At 36.9% G+C, this 18,513-nt stretch overlaps 2 protein-coding genes across 2 annotated transcripts; both read right to left on the bottom strand.

Moving 5' to 3' along the window:
- Window positions 1–5,275: 5,275 nt before the first annotated feature.
- LOC118278976 (protein TEX261) lies at window positions 5,276–10,771 on the bottom strand. The gene is made up of 5 exons (XM_050703842.1): window positions 10,612–10,771; window positions 9,127–9,210; window positions 7,796–8,013; window positions 6,924–7,038; window positions 5,276–5,659 (listed from the first exon to the last, which is right to left on the bottom strand). Exons 1-5 carry the CDS (start codon window positions 10,679–10,681, stop codon window positions 5,541–5,543), a joined length of 606 nt encoding a protein of 201 aa, XP_050559799.1. The 5' UTR covers window positions 10,682–10,771; the 3' UTR covers window positions 5,276–5,540.
- Window positions 10,772–10,899: 128 nt separating this feature from the next.
- Window positions 10,900–17,494, bottom strand: LOC118278953 (hemolin). Its single transcript, XM_035598428.2, has 6 exons — window positions 17,383–17,494; window positions 16,893–16,941; window positions 16,189–16,327; window positions 13,686–14,288; window positions 11,668–11,870; window positions 10,900–11,261 (listed from the first exon to the last, which is right to left on the bottom strand). The coding sequence occupies exons 2-6, from the start codon at window positions 16,936–16,938 to the stop codon at window positions 10,996–10,998; spliced, it is 1,257 nt and encodes a 418-aa protein (XP_035454321.2). The 5' UTR covers window positions 16,939–16,941; window positions 17,383–17,494; the 3' UTR covers window positions 10,900–10,995.
- Window positions 17,495–18,513: the final 1,019 nt, after the last annotated feature.

Below are 18,513 nucleotides of genomic sequence, written 5' to 3'. Positions count from 1 at the left end.
TTGATAAAATTACAATTTTTTTATAAAGAATAACTCTGAACTGACTAAGATTTGGAACTTGGCGCCATAGTAACTTTTATTCAGCTCAAAATTACCTATCCAATGATGTAACACACATAGCTATTGAAGGTGGGACCAGGATTTGCATCCTGCTTTTTACTGTGGTAGTTACACATTAATAAGCTAGGAAAATTTTCATGTGATCGAGTGAAAAATAGTGTTATTAGAGAAAGGTGTGGCTTGAAAGACGATGCAGTGGGGTGTTTCTTCGAATGACTTTATTTTACAAATCATTATCCTCCCGTGTCGCAGCATCGTGGTAGCTTATTATCATCCTTATTTTTATTGGATTATTTGAGAGCAGTGTCACAGTTTAATACATTGAAACCAAAATTTGTGTTTTATTCAGCAGAATTTGTTAACTTTTGATTGAGGATAATGACACCGGTAACCTTTTGTGTTTTTATTGAATAATTACCCAGTCACAAGCATTGAAAAGCGAATATGGACGATGGTTTGGGCATGTAGAAAGGATGGATGAAAGCAGATTGGTCGACCTGAATGAACTAACCAATCAGAGCACTGAATAAACTCTCGTTTCGATCTCGATAAACGTAAATCAAACTCGTATCAAGCCCTCTGAGTGAGGAGAGAGGAAGTGTGAACTCTTACTGACTAAAAACCACCCCGTTCCTACTCCTGCTTTGAGTCGGAGCCCCGGTAATTCGCTAGGTCTTTTGAAACTCTGGACTATAATATTTTATGCGCTATAAGTATAGCTACTTTAGTTCCGAAATCGTCTAGATTTATGCTCATTTTTGTCTTAACGTGTTAAGTTTTTAACATTTCAGATGAATATTGATATTAATTATTATGTTATCAGCTTACTTACGTAACTGTTTGACGAGGAACTCGACTAGTTTCAAGCCATACTAGAGGCTCATATTCGCGACACACGACGCAGCGAATGTCGCGCTGCTACTGGTGAGCCTGTACTGCTGAGTAAGCCGATAACATAATAATTAATTTAGTATGTCTCACGAAAGTTATTATAAAATATTGATATAATTATAATACTAGAAAAAATGTTTCCTGTTGAATTAGATTTGCCTTATACAATTATTATTATGTAAATATAGTTATTGCTGAGTTTGTTTGTTTGTTTCATTTGATCTCAACATCACGCCTTTTTTACCCCCGACGTGATATGCAGATGTGCACATTACGACACGTAATGCCGCTATACAATGTACACCCACTTTTCACCATTTGTGTTATAAGTCCCATGTAATAGGGGATGAGCCTTTTGCCATATACTGGACACAATTCCAGACTCCGTGCTACTACTGAGGAATTTTCGAAACACCGAAAAAAGCCCAGCAATACTTTGCCCGACCTGGGAATCGAACCCGAGACTAAAGAGTAAGTAAGAAAGCAGTCTATTAAAATAAAACAAGTTTCACACTCACATTGGGTACATTTATTATCACTCAACACGAACACAAATCTTTATACATTGCTATTTACACCAATTATATACAAATTATTATATTTTGTACAACATAACATTAAAATAGAGTTAACTAAATAAAAATATGACTCACGTAACTGTTCGAGAGTGCTCGATTACTTTCGAACTGTGACTGGGGCTTATAAAACCGACTTTCGGAAGCGAAGTTGAAATTAGTCGAGCAACCTCGATCAGTTACGGCAATAAGACGTATATTTTACTATTTCTGACAATAGTTATTTCACAGAGGTCGATTCAGCTACACAAACTATTAAAAAACATTTAAATTAAATTAGTTTATAAGTTTATTAATGCTAATTACGTCTTTTTCTATTAACCTGAATTACAATTGCAATACATAACCTCAAAAGGCAGAAGACCATATTTTTTAAGAGGACAAAATCATACAATGACTTCTCCCGCCTTGGGCGAGGCGAGAGGGAATATCAGACTCTTATGCCCGAATACTCAAACGCTACTCAATTTTAAGACGCTCTCAAATGTAGTTCTGTCACTATCAATTCTTTATAAAATGACAGAGATAGCACGATATTTAAGTACAACTTAAAATTGAGTTGCGTTTGAGTATTCGGGCGTTACTGACTAAAAACCACCCCGTTCCTACTCCTGTTTTTCGAGCCGGAGCCTCGGTAAACCCGCTAGGTAGTCCGCAGCTCCGGATCAGGCATCAGCCCTACTGGGCCCCAGAGGACCATATATTAAAAGAAACGACAATTTCTCACCATTAAAATATAGGAAACCTTAATTATACCTTCGACTCACTTGAGAAGTGAATCTGACTGCCGTACTCAGAGTCATTTAATGGTTACTTAACCCAGTCCTCAGCAATTGTTTTCGGAACAAAATCGTTACTAAGGAATAGTTTAAGTAATCATTAAATGTCTCTGAGTGCGGCCATGAGTCTTAAAGTTTGGCAGTAACATTTATTTAAGACTATTTGACCAAAGTACTTATTATAATTTAAAATTTCACTAACAAAAAATTTTGATATTCAATTTAAGTCACAATTTAAAAATTTTATAAAAGAGAATTTATCCTAATAGTAAAAAAAGTTACTTAAAATCTGAAGATCTTTCAAAAGTACATGACACAATACTGGCTTTAGCCAGTGGCTTGGCTTGCTCGATAATAAAGGTAAGTCCATGTAATATTCCAGACTATAATTCATCTCTGTGTAAAGTTACATTCAAATCTGTCCATGCGTTTTGGTATAATTGAGTCAAAACATGTATCCAATCAGTCAATTTATTCAGTATACAGCTGAACGGTATACTAAATGGTACGGCCGTGCCGCTTTTACTCGACTTGGCGGGGCCACTACCGTGCCCCCAGATAACTTGACTGAATGTGCATTTTAAATAACTTCAACTATTTTAAAAAACAGTATAAAAAACATTATAATATATACAATCACGCCTTTCATTCTCCATCTCCATTTAGCCTCGTTTCTCTAAGTACAGTGGTGGTCGCATGCGCCTAACCACTTCTAAGTTAATGTTCAGTTGCACCTGATGAGATGAGATCCGATTTCTCACACGTTTGTAATGGCCCAACTATCGTTTAGTTCTTCTTCACATTAAGTAACTCTTAGTTTAAGAGATGGTTTAAGGGCAGCTGGTAAAACTGTCATATGTAAAAAAAATCAATAATATGATTGGGAGAAAGAAACTAAGTTCTTTTGCTATGTTATTTTATATTATGTAGATGTAGGTAATTAAAATTGATAATAGGTAATAATCTCGTATAGTTGTGAATTGTGACAGATATTAAACAGGTTTACGAGTATTCCAGATTCATTCTGCAGTATTTGAGTGAAACAGTAATATCCATACATTGTCCAGAGCCGTATTATACCTAATACAAACTAGACAAATGCCTGGGGCGCCAGGTTACAGAGGGGCGCTGCGAGACGCGCTTGTGAACAGAGAGAGATGGCTGTCAAATAAAATAGGGTAGATGACTAATTTAAATTTAAATGTCCGCCTAGTAGATTATTTAAAAATATTACACACGTATTTTTTATTTTATTTGTAAAACAAATTATCGAAGATATATCGATTTGAAATATCGCGTGACGTTACTTCTAGGTACATTTTATAATTAGAAATGACGTATTTGCTCTTACTCTTAAACTTTCATAAGTATTGTTATTTTATAAGACAAAATAAAAAGACACATGTCTAATATTTGTTCATTACGTAACTGACGGACTGAATAGATTTTTAATTATCATACCTCGTCATCATACCTATTGGTGACGCCTGTGTTGCTTGCTTAGGGCGCTCTCTAGATTTAATCCACCTCTGACGTCCTCACAAACTTTCACATTTACAATATTAGTATGAGTTATAAAAACATCACGCCTTTTATTCAGAAAAGGTGTACAGAGCCGCACATATACAATGTAACACCCACTTCTCACCAGTTATGTTATGAGTCCCATGTAATAGAAGGCGAGTCCAATGCATGATCTGTGTATAGAGTCTGGCCAACGAAAGGTGTCCGAAAATGGCAACTCTATAGGGTGACAGGTAATTAGTGAACGATATTTAAACACGTGATTGTACTCATGATTACAAACAACTTTCCCGAAGAAAGCACGCACGCGTAAAGTTCTAAAATACCTACTAGTCTTACAATAATTGGGGGGACGTGTCGCTGCTAACAACTGATCATGCGAAAGCCGCACGCGCGTCAAAATGTAGAATCGACTTAAATAAAATTAAAATAAATAATATAACTTAATTAAAAATAAATTACGTATTTTACTTTGACATAACATCACGCTATCTAGTATCTAGAAGGGGTAGACAAAGATGTACGTAGATATACTACATTTTCAACAAGACCGATGTGAAATGCTAATAAAATTTTGGGAAAGTCGTTTGTAATCATGAGTACAATTACGTGTTTAAATATCGTTCACTAATTACCAGTCACCCTATATATACATTTCACATCGATTTTGGTCTAAGTATCGTATAAACTCCTATGAAACTAGAGTTAGCAACATATGCATGTTGCAAACTCTAGTTTCATACATTACTATAGGAGTTTCTTGCTCGTTCTTCTCCATAGGAATCTACAGTTTGGAACGAGCAAATAGAACAACTAGAGAACTGACCGATAGAACGACCGAATTGGGAACCTCCTTTCGGGAAGTCAGTTAAAAACAACGGCGTCATCATCCCTCTTATTAAGAACAGAGAATTTCAAACATGACGATGTCCGTTCCCACCAACCTCTCCTAAATTTTAAGTAACCCCTAAGCTAACGCGACGTCTTGCGTGAGCGATCTAGAAGCGAACGCGAAGCGGTGCGGTGTGACGCGGCGGCTATGTCCTACGTGCATGTGAATCGTTTCGTTTTGTTTCTGTTTTCGACATTATAAACAAAAACGTGACGGCACAACGTATAGTTCGCTAGAAAACTTTAAGCCAATTGATCGCGCCACGCTGCACCGCATCGCCTTCACGTCTAGTTCGCTCACACAAGACGTCGCGTTATATAGAATGATAGGTAATTAGTGAACGATATTTAAACACGTGATTGTTCTCATGATTACAAACAACTTTCCCATAGAAACTATTTTTGTATACTCATTGGTTTTATTTTTATCACAATAACAAAACAACAAATATTCGCGCGCGCGTGCTTACGCATGATCAGCTGCGCGCATACTAATGAAATTTTGTTATTTTAACAAAAATAAAACTAATATGAGTATACAAAAAAGTATGTCTATGGGAAAGTTGTTTGTAATCATGAGTACAATCACGTGTTTAAATATCGTTCACTAATTACCAGTCACCCTATAAGTGACATTTACCGACATTTTTCATCAACCTATAAGTGACACGTAACACTATAAGTAAGGTGTTAGTTTAGGTGCTACGTCACATTAAGTAACTCTTAAGTTAAGAGATAGTTTAGGTTGTTGAAAACGGCATATAGGACATTAATTTTAGCTAAATATGTATAGATATTGAATAAATAATTACTATTTGTATTAAAATGCCTTCTTACTACGCTGCGGCAATATGGAGTCCTTAGCGAAACTGAAGAATGACAGCAGACTATACTTCTTCGACTTTCGCGCCAAATAATCTGTCAAAACGTTATTGTCACCTGTGAACAAAAAATACAAATTTAATTTTAATAAGGCCATGCTTCGGCACGAATGGAATAAATAATTAAATTAATTAAGTATTTTATATATTACTAGCGACCCGCCCCAGCTTCGCATGGGTGCAATGGTGATATATTATACATACCTGTATTATACATAAAAACCTTCCTCATGAGTTACTCTATCTATTAAAAAAAACCGCATCAAAATCCGTTGCGTAGTTTTAAAGATTTAAGCGTTCATAGGGACATACAACATGACAGAAAAAGCGACTTTGTTTTATACTATGTAGTGATAGCTACTTCCGCGCGGTTTCACCCGCTCTGCTGGGCTCCTATTGGTTATAGCGTGATGTTTTATAGCCTTGCTCGATAAATGCACTATTCAACACAAAAAGAATTATTTAAATCGGACCAGTAGTTCTGGAGATTAGCGTGTTCAAACAAACAATCAAACAAACAAACTCTTCAGCTTTATAATATTAGTATAGTATAGATAGTATAGATTTTTTTTCTTTTCGTAATAATTTACTTCAAATAAATAACAGCATTTTTGGCAAAAAAAATCAAGTATTAAATTCTGTATGAACAGCTCCATGTTCCTTGATCACAGAAGAGCTGTAATGTTATAGGTTGTCTAGGAATGTTACGGACATGTGGCGCGGCTGTTGCAATGCCGTATTTGTAAAGAGTGTTCAAATTAGCTCAAAGAGAATAATGCACTTTTTGGCTTAACTACTGGGCCTATTTCGCTAATTTTTCGTATATTTTCAGCCAAGATGATAACAAATATGTGGTTTAAATTAAGTCATAAGAGGTTTCCCCATACGGTATATATGTAAGTATCTATACTATACTTAATATTTACTATACTTAATATTATAAAGCTGAAGAGTTTGTTTGATTGTTTGTTTGAACGCGCTAATCTCCGGAACTACTGGTCCGATTTGAATAATTATTTTTGCGTTGAATAGTGCATTTATCGAGGAAGGCTATAGGCTATAAAACATCACGCTGTAGCCAATAGGAGCCAAGCAGAGCGGGTGAAACCGCGCGGAAGTATCTAGTAATATAATATTATAAAGCTGAATAATATTATAAAGCTGAAGAGTTTGTTTGTTTGAACGAGCTAATCTCCGGAACTACTGGTCCGATTTGAATAATTCTTTTTGTGTTGAATAGTGCATTTATCGAGGAAGGGTATAGGCTATAAAACATCACGCTATGACGCACGCTGAAGTGGCTAGTATCGTATATAACTTACCCAACAATAAAGGTTGTTTCTCCCCGGTGGTGGGTAGCACGTAGTCGTTGGCGGACAGCGAGACAAACAGCGCGAACGGCACCACCCACAGACACAGCGTGAAGTATGATAGCACCTGCAATGTATCAATAATACATACATACATTCAAATCATCACGCCTTTAATCCCCGAAGAGGTAGAGGTGCAATTTATGGCACGTGATCCGACCGATCGTTTACCGGCTTATACCACAAAAAAAATCTACATTAATCAACCTCTTTCATTAAGTCATTATCTAATTTGGTTTTTGTTTATTTTTTTTACGTTGCCCACGTTAAAAGGAAAGAAGAAGCTTTAAACAGAGAGGAGTGGAAGGAAGGTAGGGAGGCCTTTTCCCTGCAGTGGGACGATCATGGCTGAAATCCAAATCTAAATCTAATCTTTTTATGTTGCCCACGTTAGGATTTTCTCATGTGTCGTGGATGCGTCTACAAACATACAAATTCATATACACTTTACACCCAGACCCGAAACAACAATTTGTGGAGCACACAAACAGTTGCTCCGTGCGGGAATCGAAACCGCGACACGTTACGCGGCAGTCAGTTGCCCCGCCACCGCACCAACCATGCAGTCGTAGTCGTGAACTTAAACATGGAATACTTAATCAATATTATCTAATATATAAAATTCTCGTGTCACAGTTTTCGTTGCCATACTCCTCCGAAACGGCTTGACTGATTTTGATGAAATTTTTTGTGCTTATCCGGTATCTATGAGAATCGGCCAACATCTATTTTTCATCCTCCTAGATGTTAGGGGTAGTACAACTCTATTTTTTTAATTTTCCGCTGACGGAGTCGCGGGCAGAAGCTAGTAAAAATATACGTACCTCTGAAAAAGTGTAAAACACGGTACCAAAGAACTTGAACGCCAGATAATGATGCAATACCAGCGTGAGGACGGCGGCGACAAACGTGACACTGGTTATCCGGACCACTGGGAAGTCTTTCAGTAGCAGCATGTGGAACACTTGCTGGACGAGACCTAGGGCGTTCAGGTATAGAGGGATATCCTCGAAGATCAGCAGCCCTATATGGATCCTGTGCCCTGGAGTAAATGGTTTATTATTAACTAGCGGACCCGACAGACGTTGTCCTGTCTACACGTCTTTAATTTGAATTTTTAATTTTTTTAATAAGCTAAAACTTTCTGGAAAAGTTTGATAAAAATTGTTATTCAAATGTTATGACAATATCTAACGTCATTAATATTTGACACTGCGATGGTAGCGCCGTCTGTCGATCCAATGTAAAACTTCCAAAATCAACAACTACGGTACTGATAAATTAAAAATTAATCAAAAAATCATGTCCAGCTGAAAAATTGTGAATCTAAACCATTCTCAGATCCCCTTGAACAGGTACAAAAAATTTCATCAAAATCGGTCCACTCGTTTAAGAGAAGTTCAGTGACATACACACTTACAGAAGAATTATTATATAAAGATTTCATTACATAATACATACTATATAACACTGCCTCTTTGGTCGAGTGGTCGCAAGTGCGACTGCCGGACAAGGGGTCTCCGGTTCGATTCCCGGGTCGGGCAAATTATTGCTGGGCTATTTTCGGATTTTCGAAAATTTCTTAGTAGTAGCACGGAGTTTGGAAATGTGCCCGGTATGTGGCAATAGGCTCACCACCTATTACATGGAACTTACAACATAAATTGTAAAAAATGGGTGTAATGAGCACAAATGTGCACCTCTGCCTTTCCTTTCGGGGATTAAAGGCGTGACGATATGTATGTATGTAATATATAATATTAGGTTTAGTTGGACCATTAAAAACGTGGAAAGTAAGAAATAAGTTATTTTTATCGCACACACTTAGTTAGGGTGCTTTTCCACCAGAGATGTGCTATGATATTTATGTTGCTGTGGATGCGGTTGCCTTGCACCAATCATATTCATTGGTACACATAGCATAGCCCTGGTAGAAACGGAGTAAGCTAAGCTATTTAAAAAAAAGGATGGGTCTCACTCGACGCAATACAACGCGTTGAAAGTTGTTATTTCACGTCAGTTTTCTGTAAGGCCGTGGTTTCATTCCGGTTAGCTCATTTGTACCGAAACATGGCTCTACCACACTGTAGGTACTTCTACTTAAATAAAGGTGGGAAAACCTTAAAAATAGAAAGGTTTTCATAATGTATGATACTCACTATAACAGTCCATGTGATTATATATTTAGCCATCACAGTGTACTCCTCTACTAATTCAGCTAAATAGTACAGGCCCGCCGCTGAAAACAAAACACATTCGTTTTTCCTGAAAGGTTTCTTTAAAACAGTAGGGCTACTCCGGTTCTCGAATGCAAAGTTTCGTTTTATCTTTGGCCGTAAGTTTTATTGATTTACTAATCGAATTACTTAAAATAATGTATTATTTTTAATTTCAAATCAAAACCTATTTATTTATTTTCATTTCATTCGTTAACTTTTGGTCCCGAAAGTTCGCAATAAATGGAATTGTAGTATGAAATCTACGAAGTTTCGGACGAAACTTCGTTTTTCGTTGAATTAGAATAGCCCTCCAGAACTCTTAGTACGAGTTTGCTCTTAGTAGGAGAGTATTTAGCGCTCTGCTTGGTTGGTTTAATCAAATGGAGTTTCTTGCTCATTCTTCTCCATTCGAAGCTACACTTTGGAACGAGCACCTAGCTTCACTGACAGACAGACTGACAGACTATTGTTTATTTCTTTCTTTGTTGACATTTCAAAAGTACCTAAGTATATGGATTAATTGGAATAAATGATTTGACTTTGACTTTGACTTCGAGCAGCCAATCAGCAACATTTATTATTAAATTTTGTACAATAAATAATCTCTTCAAGAATGAATATTAAAACAGTATTTTAATTTCTGTGAACATTCCATCTTCGTTAACAACTTACTACATATAATAAACACATCTCAGTGTATGGGCAAACAGCTCGAACATCAGAGTTGTCTCACATGGGGGTAGGCAGAGACTAGGTAGTCAAATATTTATTTCAAATAGACCGGGAAGGCATGTTTGAACTTCAAAGCAAATATAACAATAAGTCTTCTAGTGAAGCTATTTGCTTGTTTCATAGTGTAGATTCCTATGGAGAAGAATGAGTCAATTGCTATGAATCTTACATACATCTTTCGCTTCATCAACAATCATCAATCTTTTCATGCATGCTCTTTTGTTTACATACTTATAATTAGAATGCATAAACATACGATAATATGAATGTGCAATTAACATATTTAATTATATTTAATGCCAATATTTTATTGGAATCTTGCCAAAGATTGTTTGGCTAAATAATTTTTTAGTAAAAAAATTCTAAGCAATTGTTTCTTTTAATACATACGGCACATTGATAAACAAATTTAAATTGGGTCTTTACCTCTATTTAAATTCAGAATACATAATGACCAATGATTCTGCGTTTTTTTTAAATATATATTTTTTAATTTCTTTCATTATCGATTTAAGTCCAATTTTCAAAGGATTTGTTAAAAGAATTGTCGGTTGTAGTGCAAAAGTTAATATTATAGAGAAAATAATCAATTAATCCTGTGCATTCTGAAAATTATCGCACAAAATTAGATTTTTCGCAAATTATAAATTAAATTGGGTTTTCCAATTAAAAATAAAGGCGGGACTTACCAATTGATAAAGTAATGAATGTAGCCTGCACGGCTAGCGACAACAAACTTAATAAATAGAAGAAAAACATGTTTTTAATTATATTTTCCTATTGTTTTGAAATTTTCTATTCAAAAACTGAGGTTATACGCGTTGTCATTTGAATGTCATTGTCAGTCATGTCAGATTCGATTCATTGTCAAAGTCAATGTCAAATATTTAGGTTTTGACACTAAGTCTTTATGGAATTATTATTTTCTGCGATGATTTTAATTTAAACGAGTATAGATGGAAATAAAATACATGAAATTATGCTTACAACTTTTATTTTATGAATTAAGTAAATTGAATCACATAACTTTGGTCTTATAACTAGGTATTAGTACTTTTAGTCTTTATAACAGTCTAAGCGACATGGACTAAAGTTTCGGAGTACAAATCTCCGTGTTCATTTTCGGCTTTGCATCCGTAATAGCCAGTATCGCCTTTTTTGGCGTTCTTGATGGTCAAAACACCATCTTTGTAAATTGCCCTCTCGCCTAGAGACTTGGCGTTGTATGTCCAAGACACCTTAGGCTCCGGCAAACCGGTAACTTGGCAGGGAATGGCGACATCTTGACCTTCTTTCACGTTGATCTGCTTTTCCGCTGACTTTGAGAGTTTTGGAGCACCTGTAAATTATTAAATATTTTGTGAATTATAAATTAAAGACCTTTATTAAATGCTCTGCTGTAATTTGCCAAACTGGCGTAATATAATATTTTTCGGCATTTTGGACAGAAATCCCGTTTTCTTTCAAGCTGAAGCAGTTGAAGTAAAAAGGCCAAAACACTTTTATTACAAAAAGGTAAAGTTGAAAATCTACTAATATTCACATCATTACCTGGATTCCAGGTTGCACTAGTACTGTCCAAGATATTTTTTTTAAACCGGTATTTACGAACCCTTTTAAATGGTCGACAACACACCTGTGACTCATCTGGTGTTGCAAGTGTCCATGGGCGGCGCTGATCGCTTACCATCAGATGCCCCATCTGCTCATTTGCCTCCTATTCCATACAAAAAATAAATACTTACTGACAACAGTCAACTTCATGGTGTGAGTTTGTTTCTTGCCAACTCCATTGCCAACCACGCACTTGTACTCTCCCTGGTCTTCCAGTAGAGTCTCCTTGATGAGCAGCCTCTTGCCACTGGTGCGGTTGTGGTCTGTTACTCTGTCTCCTGGCTTGGCATCAATTTCCTTTCCATCCTTGTACCAGGTTACGAAGCCTAGAGGACTGGAATAGAGAATACAAAAGTTATGACTGTTTGTCGTCACCCATAAGGAAAAAGGCTGCGGGATGATGAAGAGTCTCTCTGTGACTCGAAACTAGTAGCTTTTCTCTATTAATAATGCATGTACGATAAATCACGGATAGAAATTTCCTGTAGTGAAATGAATGACACTGGATCAAAATGCAGTCTGAACTAATAAAGAATGATGACATTTGAGCATTATAAACATTTTTTTGTAAAACTTAATCTAAAATGATTTAAAATCTGAAACGCGAATTTACTATGTAAGAAAGCAGATTTTACACCCAATAGTCAAAGAGAAAATCATACCTTTTTTTTAAACATTTTCTATTTAATCTACAAAAAACCGCAATGGCATTCAAAATTAACAGATGTCAACGTAAAAAATAACGTTTTTATCATTGAAAACTCGAGTTATTTACATAGAAATATTGAGCATTTTTATGTGTTTTTTCTATTAAAAAGATAATAAACACTCAATATGTAGAAACAAAGCATTAATTTAGCTATAAATACTTAAGTGCCGGAATACTGATTGACATGGAACTTTATTGCCATATACTTGGAATAAAATGACGTAATAAAAGTAATTGCTTAACTGGTCATCATAAGCACGACTACCGAGCAAGTGGTAGCGAACTCGAATCCAAGATCATTCACAGAAAAGTATTATGAGAATTCTTCAAAAATAAGTGAGTAATTTAGGCTCAGCAGCGCTCAATCTACATGCCATATCACTACATAGTATAAAACAAAGTCGCTTTCTCTGTCCCTAAGTCCCTTTGTTTGCTTAAATCTGTAAACCTACGCAACGGATTTTAATGCGGTTTTTCAATAGATATAGTGATTTAAGGGGAAGGTTTATATGTGTAATACATGCGTAATATATAACCATTGCACCCATGCGAAGCTGGGGCGGGTCGCTAGTTATTTAATAAAGATATATTTGAAATTAATATTTTGTCTCTCCTTATTTTTAGCTTTAAAATAACTACAATCCACCACATCTATGGACTGCAAAATGTCAATATTCGCGCCAAAAGCCATTTCAACATTACCATAAACAACTGTCAGATTCCTGAATAGACGAAGACGATACTGCATACAGCCAACAATGGTTTTTATCATAGACTCTATCGGATCATTTTTCTCTTTCTGTATTCACTGGGTAGTTGCAAATGTTCTACACGTCTGTGTAACAATTACTTTAACAGTACTTCTGATTGTTATTCTAAACATTATAGTAAGTTTACTTAACGAAGACGTTGAAGGCATATCATCGTAATACTTAAATAATTGTGTTTTATTTACTCCAACAATACCTCCTACACTCTAATACAACCCGGGTCTTTTCAAGGTCAGAGTGAACAGGTACTAAGTCTGTGTGCAACATCTTCGCTTCGCCGTCCTGGCAGTAAGCGGGTTGGTAGCAAAACGCAGATTTACCAACGTTAAAAAAAATAAAAAAGAACTCGATTGTCTCGTTGGTTGAGTCGTCATAAGTGCGACTCCTGGACAAGAGGTCTCGGGTTCGATTCCCGGGTTGACCTAAGTATAACCGGGCTTTTTTCGGTTTTTCGAAGATTTTTCAGTAGTAGCGCGAAGTCTGGAATTGTACTCAGTATATGGCAATAGGCTCACCCCCTATTACTTGGGACTTATAACACAAATGGTGAAAAATGGGTGTACATTGTATAGCGCCATTACGTGCCGTAATATGCACTTGTATGTATTTTACTTAATGGGGCCATAAAATTCAAGACTCAAAAGGAATAAAAATGAAACAAAATACTCACGTTCCACCATAGATGCAGTAGAACATAGTGACGTCACCAGTCTTAGCTACCATATCGTTGCTAACATACTGAGGAGTCAGCTCGCCATCCTTAGGACCCTTATCTTGCACCAAAGCCTTCAAGAAATGTTCAGCCAATACCACATCCTCACCAGAAGCAGGAGTTTGGGCGAAGCAGACATATTTGAAGCTGGGACTGATGTCAGATTCGGTTACATTCGAAAACCAAAGCGTGCCATCAGGAGATAAAGTGATTCTGCGGCTCAAAAACTCTTCGACGATACTTGGATCCGAGCGAAGTTGGGTCTTCCAGACTATTTTCGGTTTTGGGTAAGATTCTGGAATAGGGCAGTCCAATTTGAACGGTTTTCCTTCAACTGGAGTGTGTTCCTGGGTTTTTATTTGTGGGGTGTTGATGAAAGCGCGCTTTAGTTGGATCTGGCGTGTACTGGCAGTTCCGGCTGGTGTTTCGACCAGGCATTGGTATTTCCCTTCGTCTTCTGGTTTAGGGTTGAAGAACATGATGCTGCCTTCTCCTGGCCGTTGGGCGATGTGTCCAGCCTTCTCCCAGTCGAAAGGTTTGCCGTTCTTCAGCCAGGTGTATCTGGAATGTCGTGTTAGTTGTGAATTGTGATGTAGATTTAATTATAAAAGACTCATTATGTTTTATTATAACTTTTGTGAGACATACTAAATTAATTATTATGTTATCAGAGAAGTCATAATAATTGACTCATTATGTGTTCAATTGATCCTAATTTTGTCTTGCCTTCTTTTTAAAATGGGACCAATAATACAAATTACTTGCTGATTACTTGCTTCGCTCGCGTTAATTACGGACGGTTATGTCAGTATTACAAACAGACACTCCAATTTTATTTATTAGTCTACTTTGAATTAGCAAGCTAAAGTGACAGTGGGCCACTAATATTTGTTGAGGGACCGACGAACATTAAGCCATAGAGTACTATAATATTATAGATGGAATGCGTAGACGTTTTCGGGAGTGGAGACTGGAGACCGCGTCTTGGTAAACAATGTACCTAGGCTAGTGATGATGATGTATTGTTTCCATAGAGCAACGCGGGCCTCGTACGGAGGAGGCCCGCGTTGCTCTACGATTGTATCCTACTAATTTTATAAATGCGAAAGTTTGTATGCTTCTAAACAATGTTTGTTTGTTTGTTACACCTTCACGTCAAAACAGCTGAAGAAATCCAGATAATATTTGGAACAGGGGTATATTAAAGGTCTACCTATACTAATACATATTATGCCACTTTTTATCCCACGAGAACGCGGATGAAGCCGCTGGCAAACGCTAGTTATATCATAAACGTAATTTCAAGGACATTTCTGTCACTACTGACGCAGATTGACAAACTATACATATATGTAAGTGTGGGAAAGCCATGCTTTGGCACGAATGGGCCGGCTCGACCGGAGTGATACCACGGCCCCACAGAAAACCGACGTGAAACAACGCTTGCGTTGTGTGAGTGAGATTACCGGAAATCCAATTACTCCCTTCCCTATCCCCGATTCCCCAACAACCCTTAAATTCCTAACCCCCAAATGGCCGGCAACGCACTTGTAACGCCTCTGGTGATTCAGGTATCTATGGACGGCGGCGATTGTTTACCAGCTTATTACCATAAAAAAATGTATGCTGCAGTTTATGAATGAATATTAAATAGGTACATATTTTATTGTTTTGTAAACAAGTGAGTAAGTTGTCGGTTTTCCTTAAAATGAATGATTGTTAAGTGAACTTAAGTAATTGCGGTTTTTTATATGTATATAAGACATTTTATTTATTTATTAATAAGGATAACTTATGCAATTTCCTTGTATGAATGGGTTTATATCTTTTTTTTACCTACCATTTACCTATCTCTTTCGCTTGACCGTAGGTACCTATATTTTATTCGTAGGTAGTTTTTTTTATTAATACACTGTAATCGTCGTCATACTAGTTTATGACAAGGATAAAAACTATTATGATAAGTACCGTAGCGATTTTTATGCTGATTTCGATGATGAACATAGGGAATAGAAACAAGAACAACTCGGAGTTGTGGACGTTCTGTAGTACCTATGTAGTGTAGAGAAAGGCCACAGTCCAACAGTGAACTTCCACGAGCTGTTGATTATGTATAACGATAGAAAAAAATGTTTGAGTGTAGGAGAGCCATGCTTCGGCACGAATGGGCCGGATTTACCGGTGTTATACCACGGCCTCACCGAAAACCGGTGTGAAACAACGCTTGCGTTGTGTGAGTGACATTACCGGAGGCCCAAATACCCCCGTTCCCAATCTTCCCAATCCCCGATTCCCCAACAACTCTTAAATTCCTAACACCCTAAAACGCTGGCATCGTACTTGTAACGCCTCCGGTGTTTCAAGTGCCCATGGGCAGTGGCGATTGCTTACCATCAGGTGATCCGTCTGCTCGTTTACCAGCTTATACTATTAAAAATATATATTCTTTGTGTTTACTAACTTGACATCTTTCTCCTTTCCTTCAGTGGTGCACTCCAGGAGTACGGTGGAGTAATTGTCGGCTTTGAACAGCACTTCAGCAGGTTGCGCCTTCAAGACAGGGAGCTTCGCCTCCGATTTCTCTATGGGTTGAGCCGTGCCTATAAATGGGGCAAGAATTGTTACAATTTTAGGTAGGAAAGGTTAGAAGGAAACCATATTTTTAGGGTCCGTAGCCAAATGACCAAAAAACGGAACTCTTATAGTTTTTTAATGTCGTGGTGGCCCAGAGGTTTAATACATAAGGGGGTTCGAAACCTACCAATGGCAAGTACCAATGTGACTTTTTTCGAGTTATATGTACTTTCCAAGATTATTTAGACTCTGACAAACGTATGGGTTGGGCCGTGCCTATAGATGGGGCAAAAATTGTTATACCGTTTTTTTATTTTAGGTAGGTAAGGTTAGAAGGAAAACATATTATCTATAAGTAAGTAAATTGCTGTTCGTTATTCTCGCTAAAACTAGAGAACGGCTGGACCGATTTGGCAAATTTTGCTCTTAAATTATTTGTAGAAGTCTAGGGAAGGTTTAAAGGTGAGAAACAAATTTTGAGGCGGTACGAAGTTTGCCGGGTCAGCTAGTTTTTTTGATAATGTGGTGGCCCGGAGGTTTAAGTCGGGCCACCTACCTCTTCGAGAATTAAAAGGTGTGATGTGTACTTACATAAAACTATGCACGCGGCCAAAATTACGCTCTTCATTGCTGACATGTTCTGAAAAATTAAGAAAATTCTTGTTCACGAAATATTAATATAGGTGAAGTTAGATACCTAAGTTTTGTTTATCATTTCTAGTTTATGCAATGTTCTGCAGGTAATAATTACGTATACATATTATATCTACAGAATGAATTTCAATACAATTTTTACCGAAGCGAAACTTAAATTCATAAGAAAAATAAAAAATACCTACCATTTATTTAAAAAAAAAATTAAACGAAGTTCATGAAAAAGGATTCAAATATGAATAAATGAAATTGACTGAATTATAATAAGAAAAATCTGATAGGTGTAAATAACTATCAGATTCTTATTTTATTTTTGGAATTTTTATATATTTCTGATATTAAGACATTTTATTTGAGAAATATAATATTTTGTAAATAAACTAATTGTAAAGAAATATTAAAATAAATAAAACTTTTTGGTACCGACCTCTGTCGCTGTGAGATGGCGGGAACACTACGACAATGGCGCCTGCTGCCACAGCTTATATACGATCTGAGAAATGATTCAGTTTTTTAAGGAAAAGTGTTGATGGCAGAAGGCCCACTTGGATCGATAACGTTATGGGCCGCCCATTAATCGTGTGAAGACTTTTTAACGATTTTTTGATCCACCCCCCCTCCCCCTTGGTGATATGTGGTGAGATGTTAGGTTTCTAATGTGATGTCGTTAATTATCATTTTTTTTCCGCTTACTACGCTTTATAATGTATTAAATTTCCATATCACAATGTTAGTTACCGCTTTACAGATTTTATGCGTATTCACTGAATACGCATATAAAATTTGGTAAAAATCTGTAAAACGGTCCTGAGAAAGTCATTGGTCCTGAAAAGACCTACTGAGGTCTGAGAATCGGCTACTATCTATTTTAGATACCCCTATTCCATTTCCATTCGTAGCTACACTTTGGAAAGAGCAACTAGCTTCGCTGTCGGACAATTCAATTTGACGTTTCAAAAATGCCTAATTTAGGAATAATTAAAATAAATCGATGTCTTGTAAGAATGAAATAGCAGTAATAAAACAGTAGCAGCGCGACAATCGCCGCGTCATGTGTCGCGGAATGCTGCTCATGAATACGAGCCTCTAGCATGGCTAGAAACTAGTCGAGTTCCTCATCAAACAGTTACGTGAGTAAGCCGATAGCATAATAATTAAGAATAAAAATAAGTAAAAAAGAGTGAACCTTCCGATCTAACCCACGTTGTGACTGTTTACAACAAAGTGCAGTGCACGTAGGTAACCTGTCATAAATACCTACACCGCAGGGACTTTACAGAGGTACCGGCAGAATTGTTACTACGAGGCAAACATATTTATTTATTAAGGTCGCAACAGTCTAAACTAGTATGTACCTTTTTGAGAGGGTAAAATCATCCAATGACTTCTCCCGCCTTGGGCGAGCCGAGAGGAAGTGTCAGACTCTTACTGACTAAACACCACCCCGTTCCTACTCCTGCTTTTCAATGACTTCTCCCGCCTTGGGCGAGGCGAGAGGTATCAGACTCTTACTGACTAAACACCACCCCGTTCCTACTCCTGCTTTTCAAGCCGGAGC

The sequence above is a fragment of the Spodoptera frugiperda genome, chromosome 24 (assembly GCF_023101765.2).
Source record: "Spodoptera frugiperda isolate SF20-4 chromosome 24, AGI-APGP_CSIRO_Sfru_2.0, whole genome shotgun sequence".
Lineage (NCBI taxonomy): Eukaryota > Metazoa > Arthropoda > Insecta > Lepidoptera > Noctuidae > Spodoptera > Spodoptera frugiperda.
This window is presented reverse-complemented; position numbering and strand designations above follow the sequence as displayed.

What these genes read in the sequence shown, in the direction of transcription:
- LOC118278953 (XM_035598428.2), bottom strand. Translation starts at nt 16,938, where the DNA reads ATGTCAGCAATGAAGAGCGTAATTTTGGCCGCGTGCATAGTTTTAT. An exon ending in GGCCGCGTGCATAGTTTTAT is followed by an intron (nt 16,328 to 16,892) that starts GTAAGTACACAT and finishes CCCCATTTATAG; the next exon opens with GCACGGCTCAACCCATAGAG. An exon ending in CATGAAGTTGACTGTTGTCA is followed by an intron (nt 11,262 to 11,667) that starts GTAAGTATTTAT and finishes AATAATTTACAG; the next exon opens with GTGCTCCAAAACTCTCAAAG.
- LOC118278976 (XM_050703842.1), bottom strand. Translation starts at nt 10,681, where the DNA reads ATGTTTTTCTTCTATTTATTAAGTTTGTTGTCGCTAGCCGTGCAGGCT. An exon ending in TGTTTTACACTTTTTCAGAG is followed by an intron (nt 7,039 to 7,795) that starts GTACGTATATTT and finishes GATACATTGCAG; the next exon opens with GTGCTATCATACTTCACGCT. An exon ending in GAAACAACCTTTATTGTTGG is followed by an intron (nt 5,660 to 6,923) that starts GTAAGTTATATA and finishes TTTTGTTCACAG; the next exon opens with GTGACAATAACGTTTTGACA.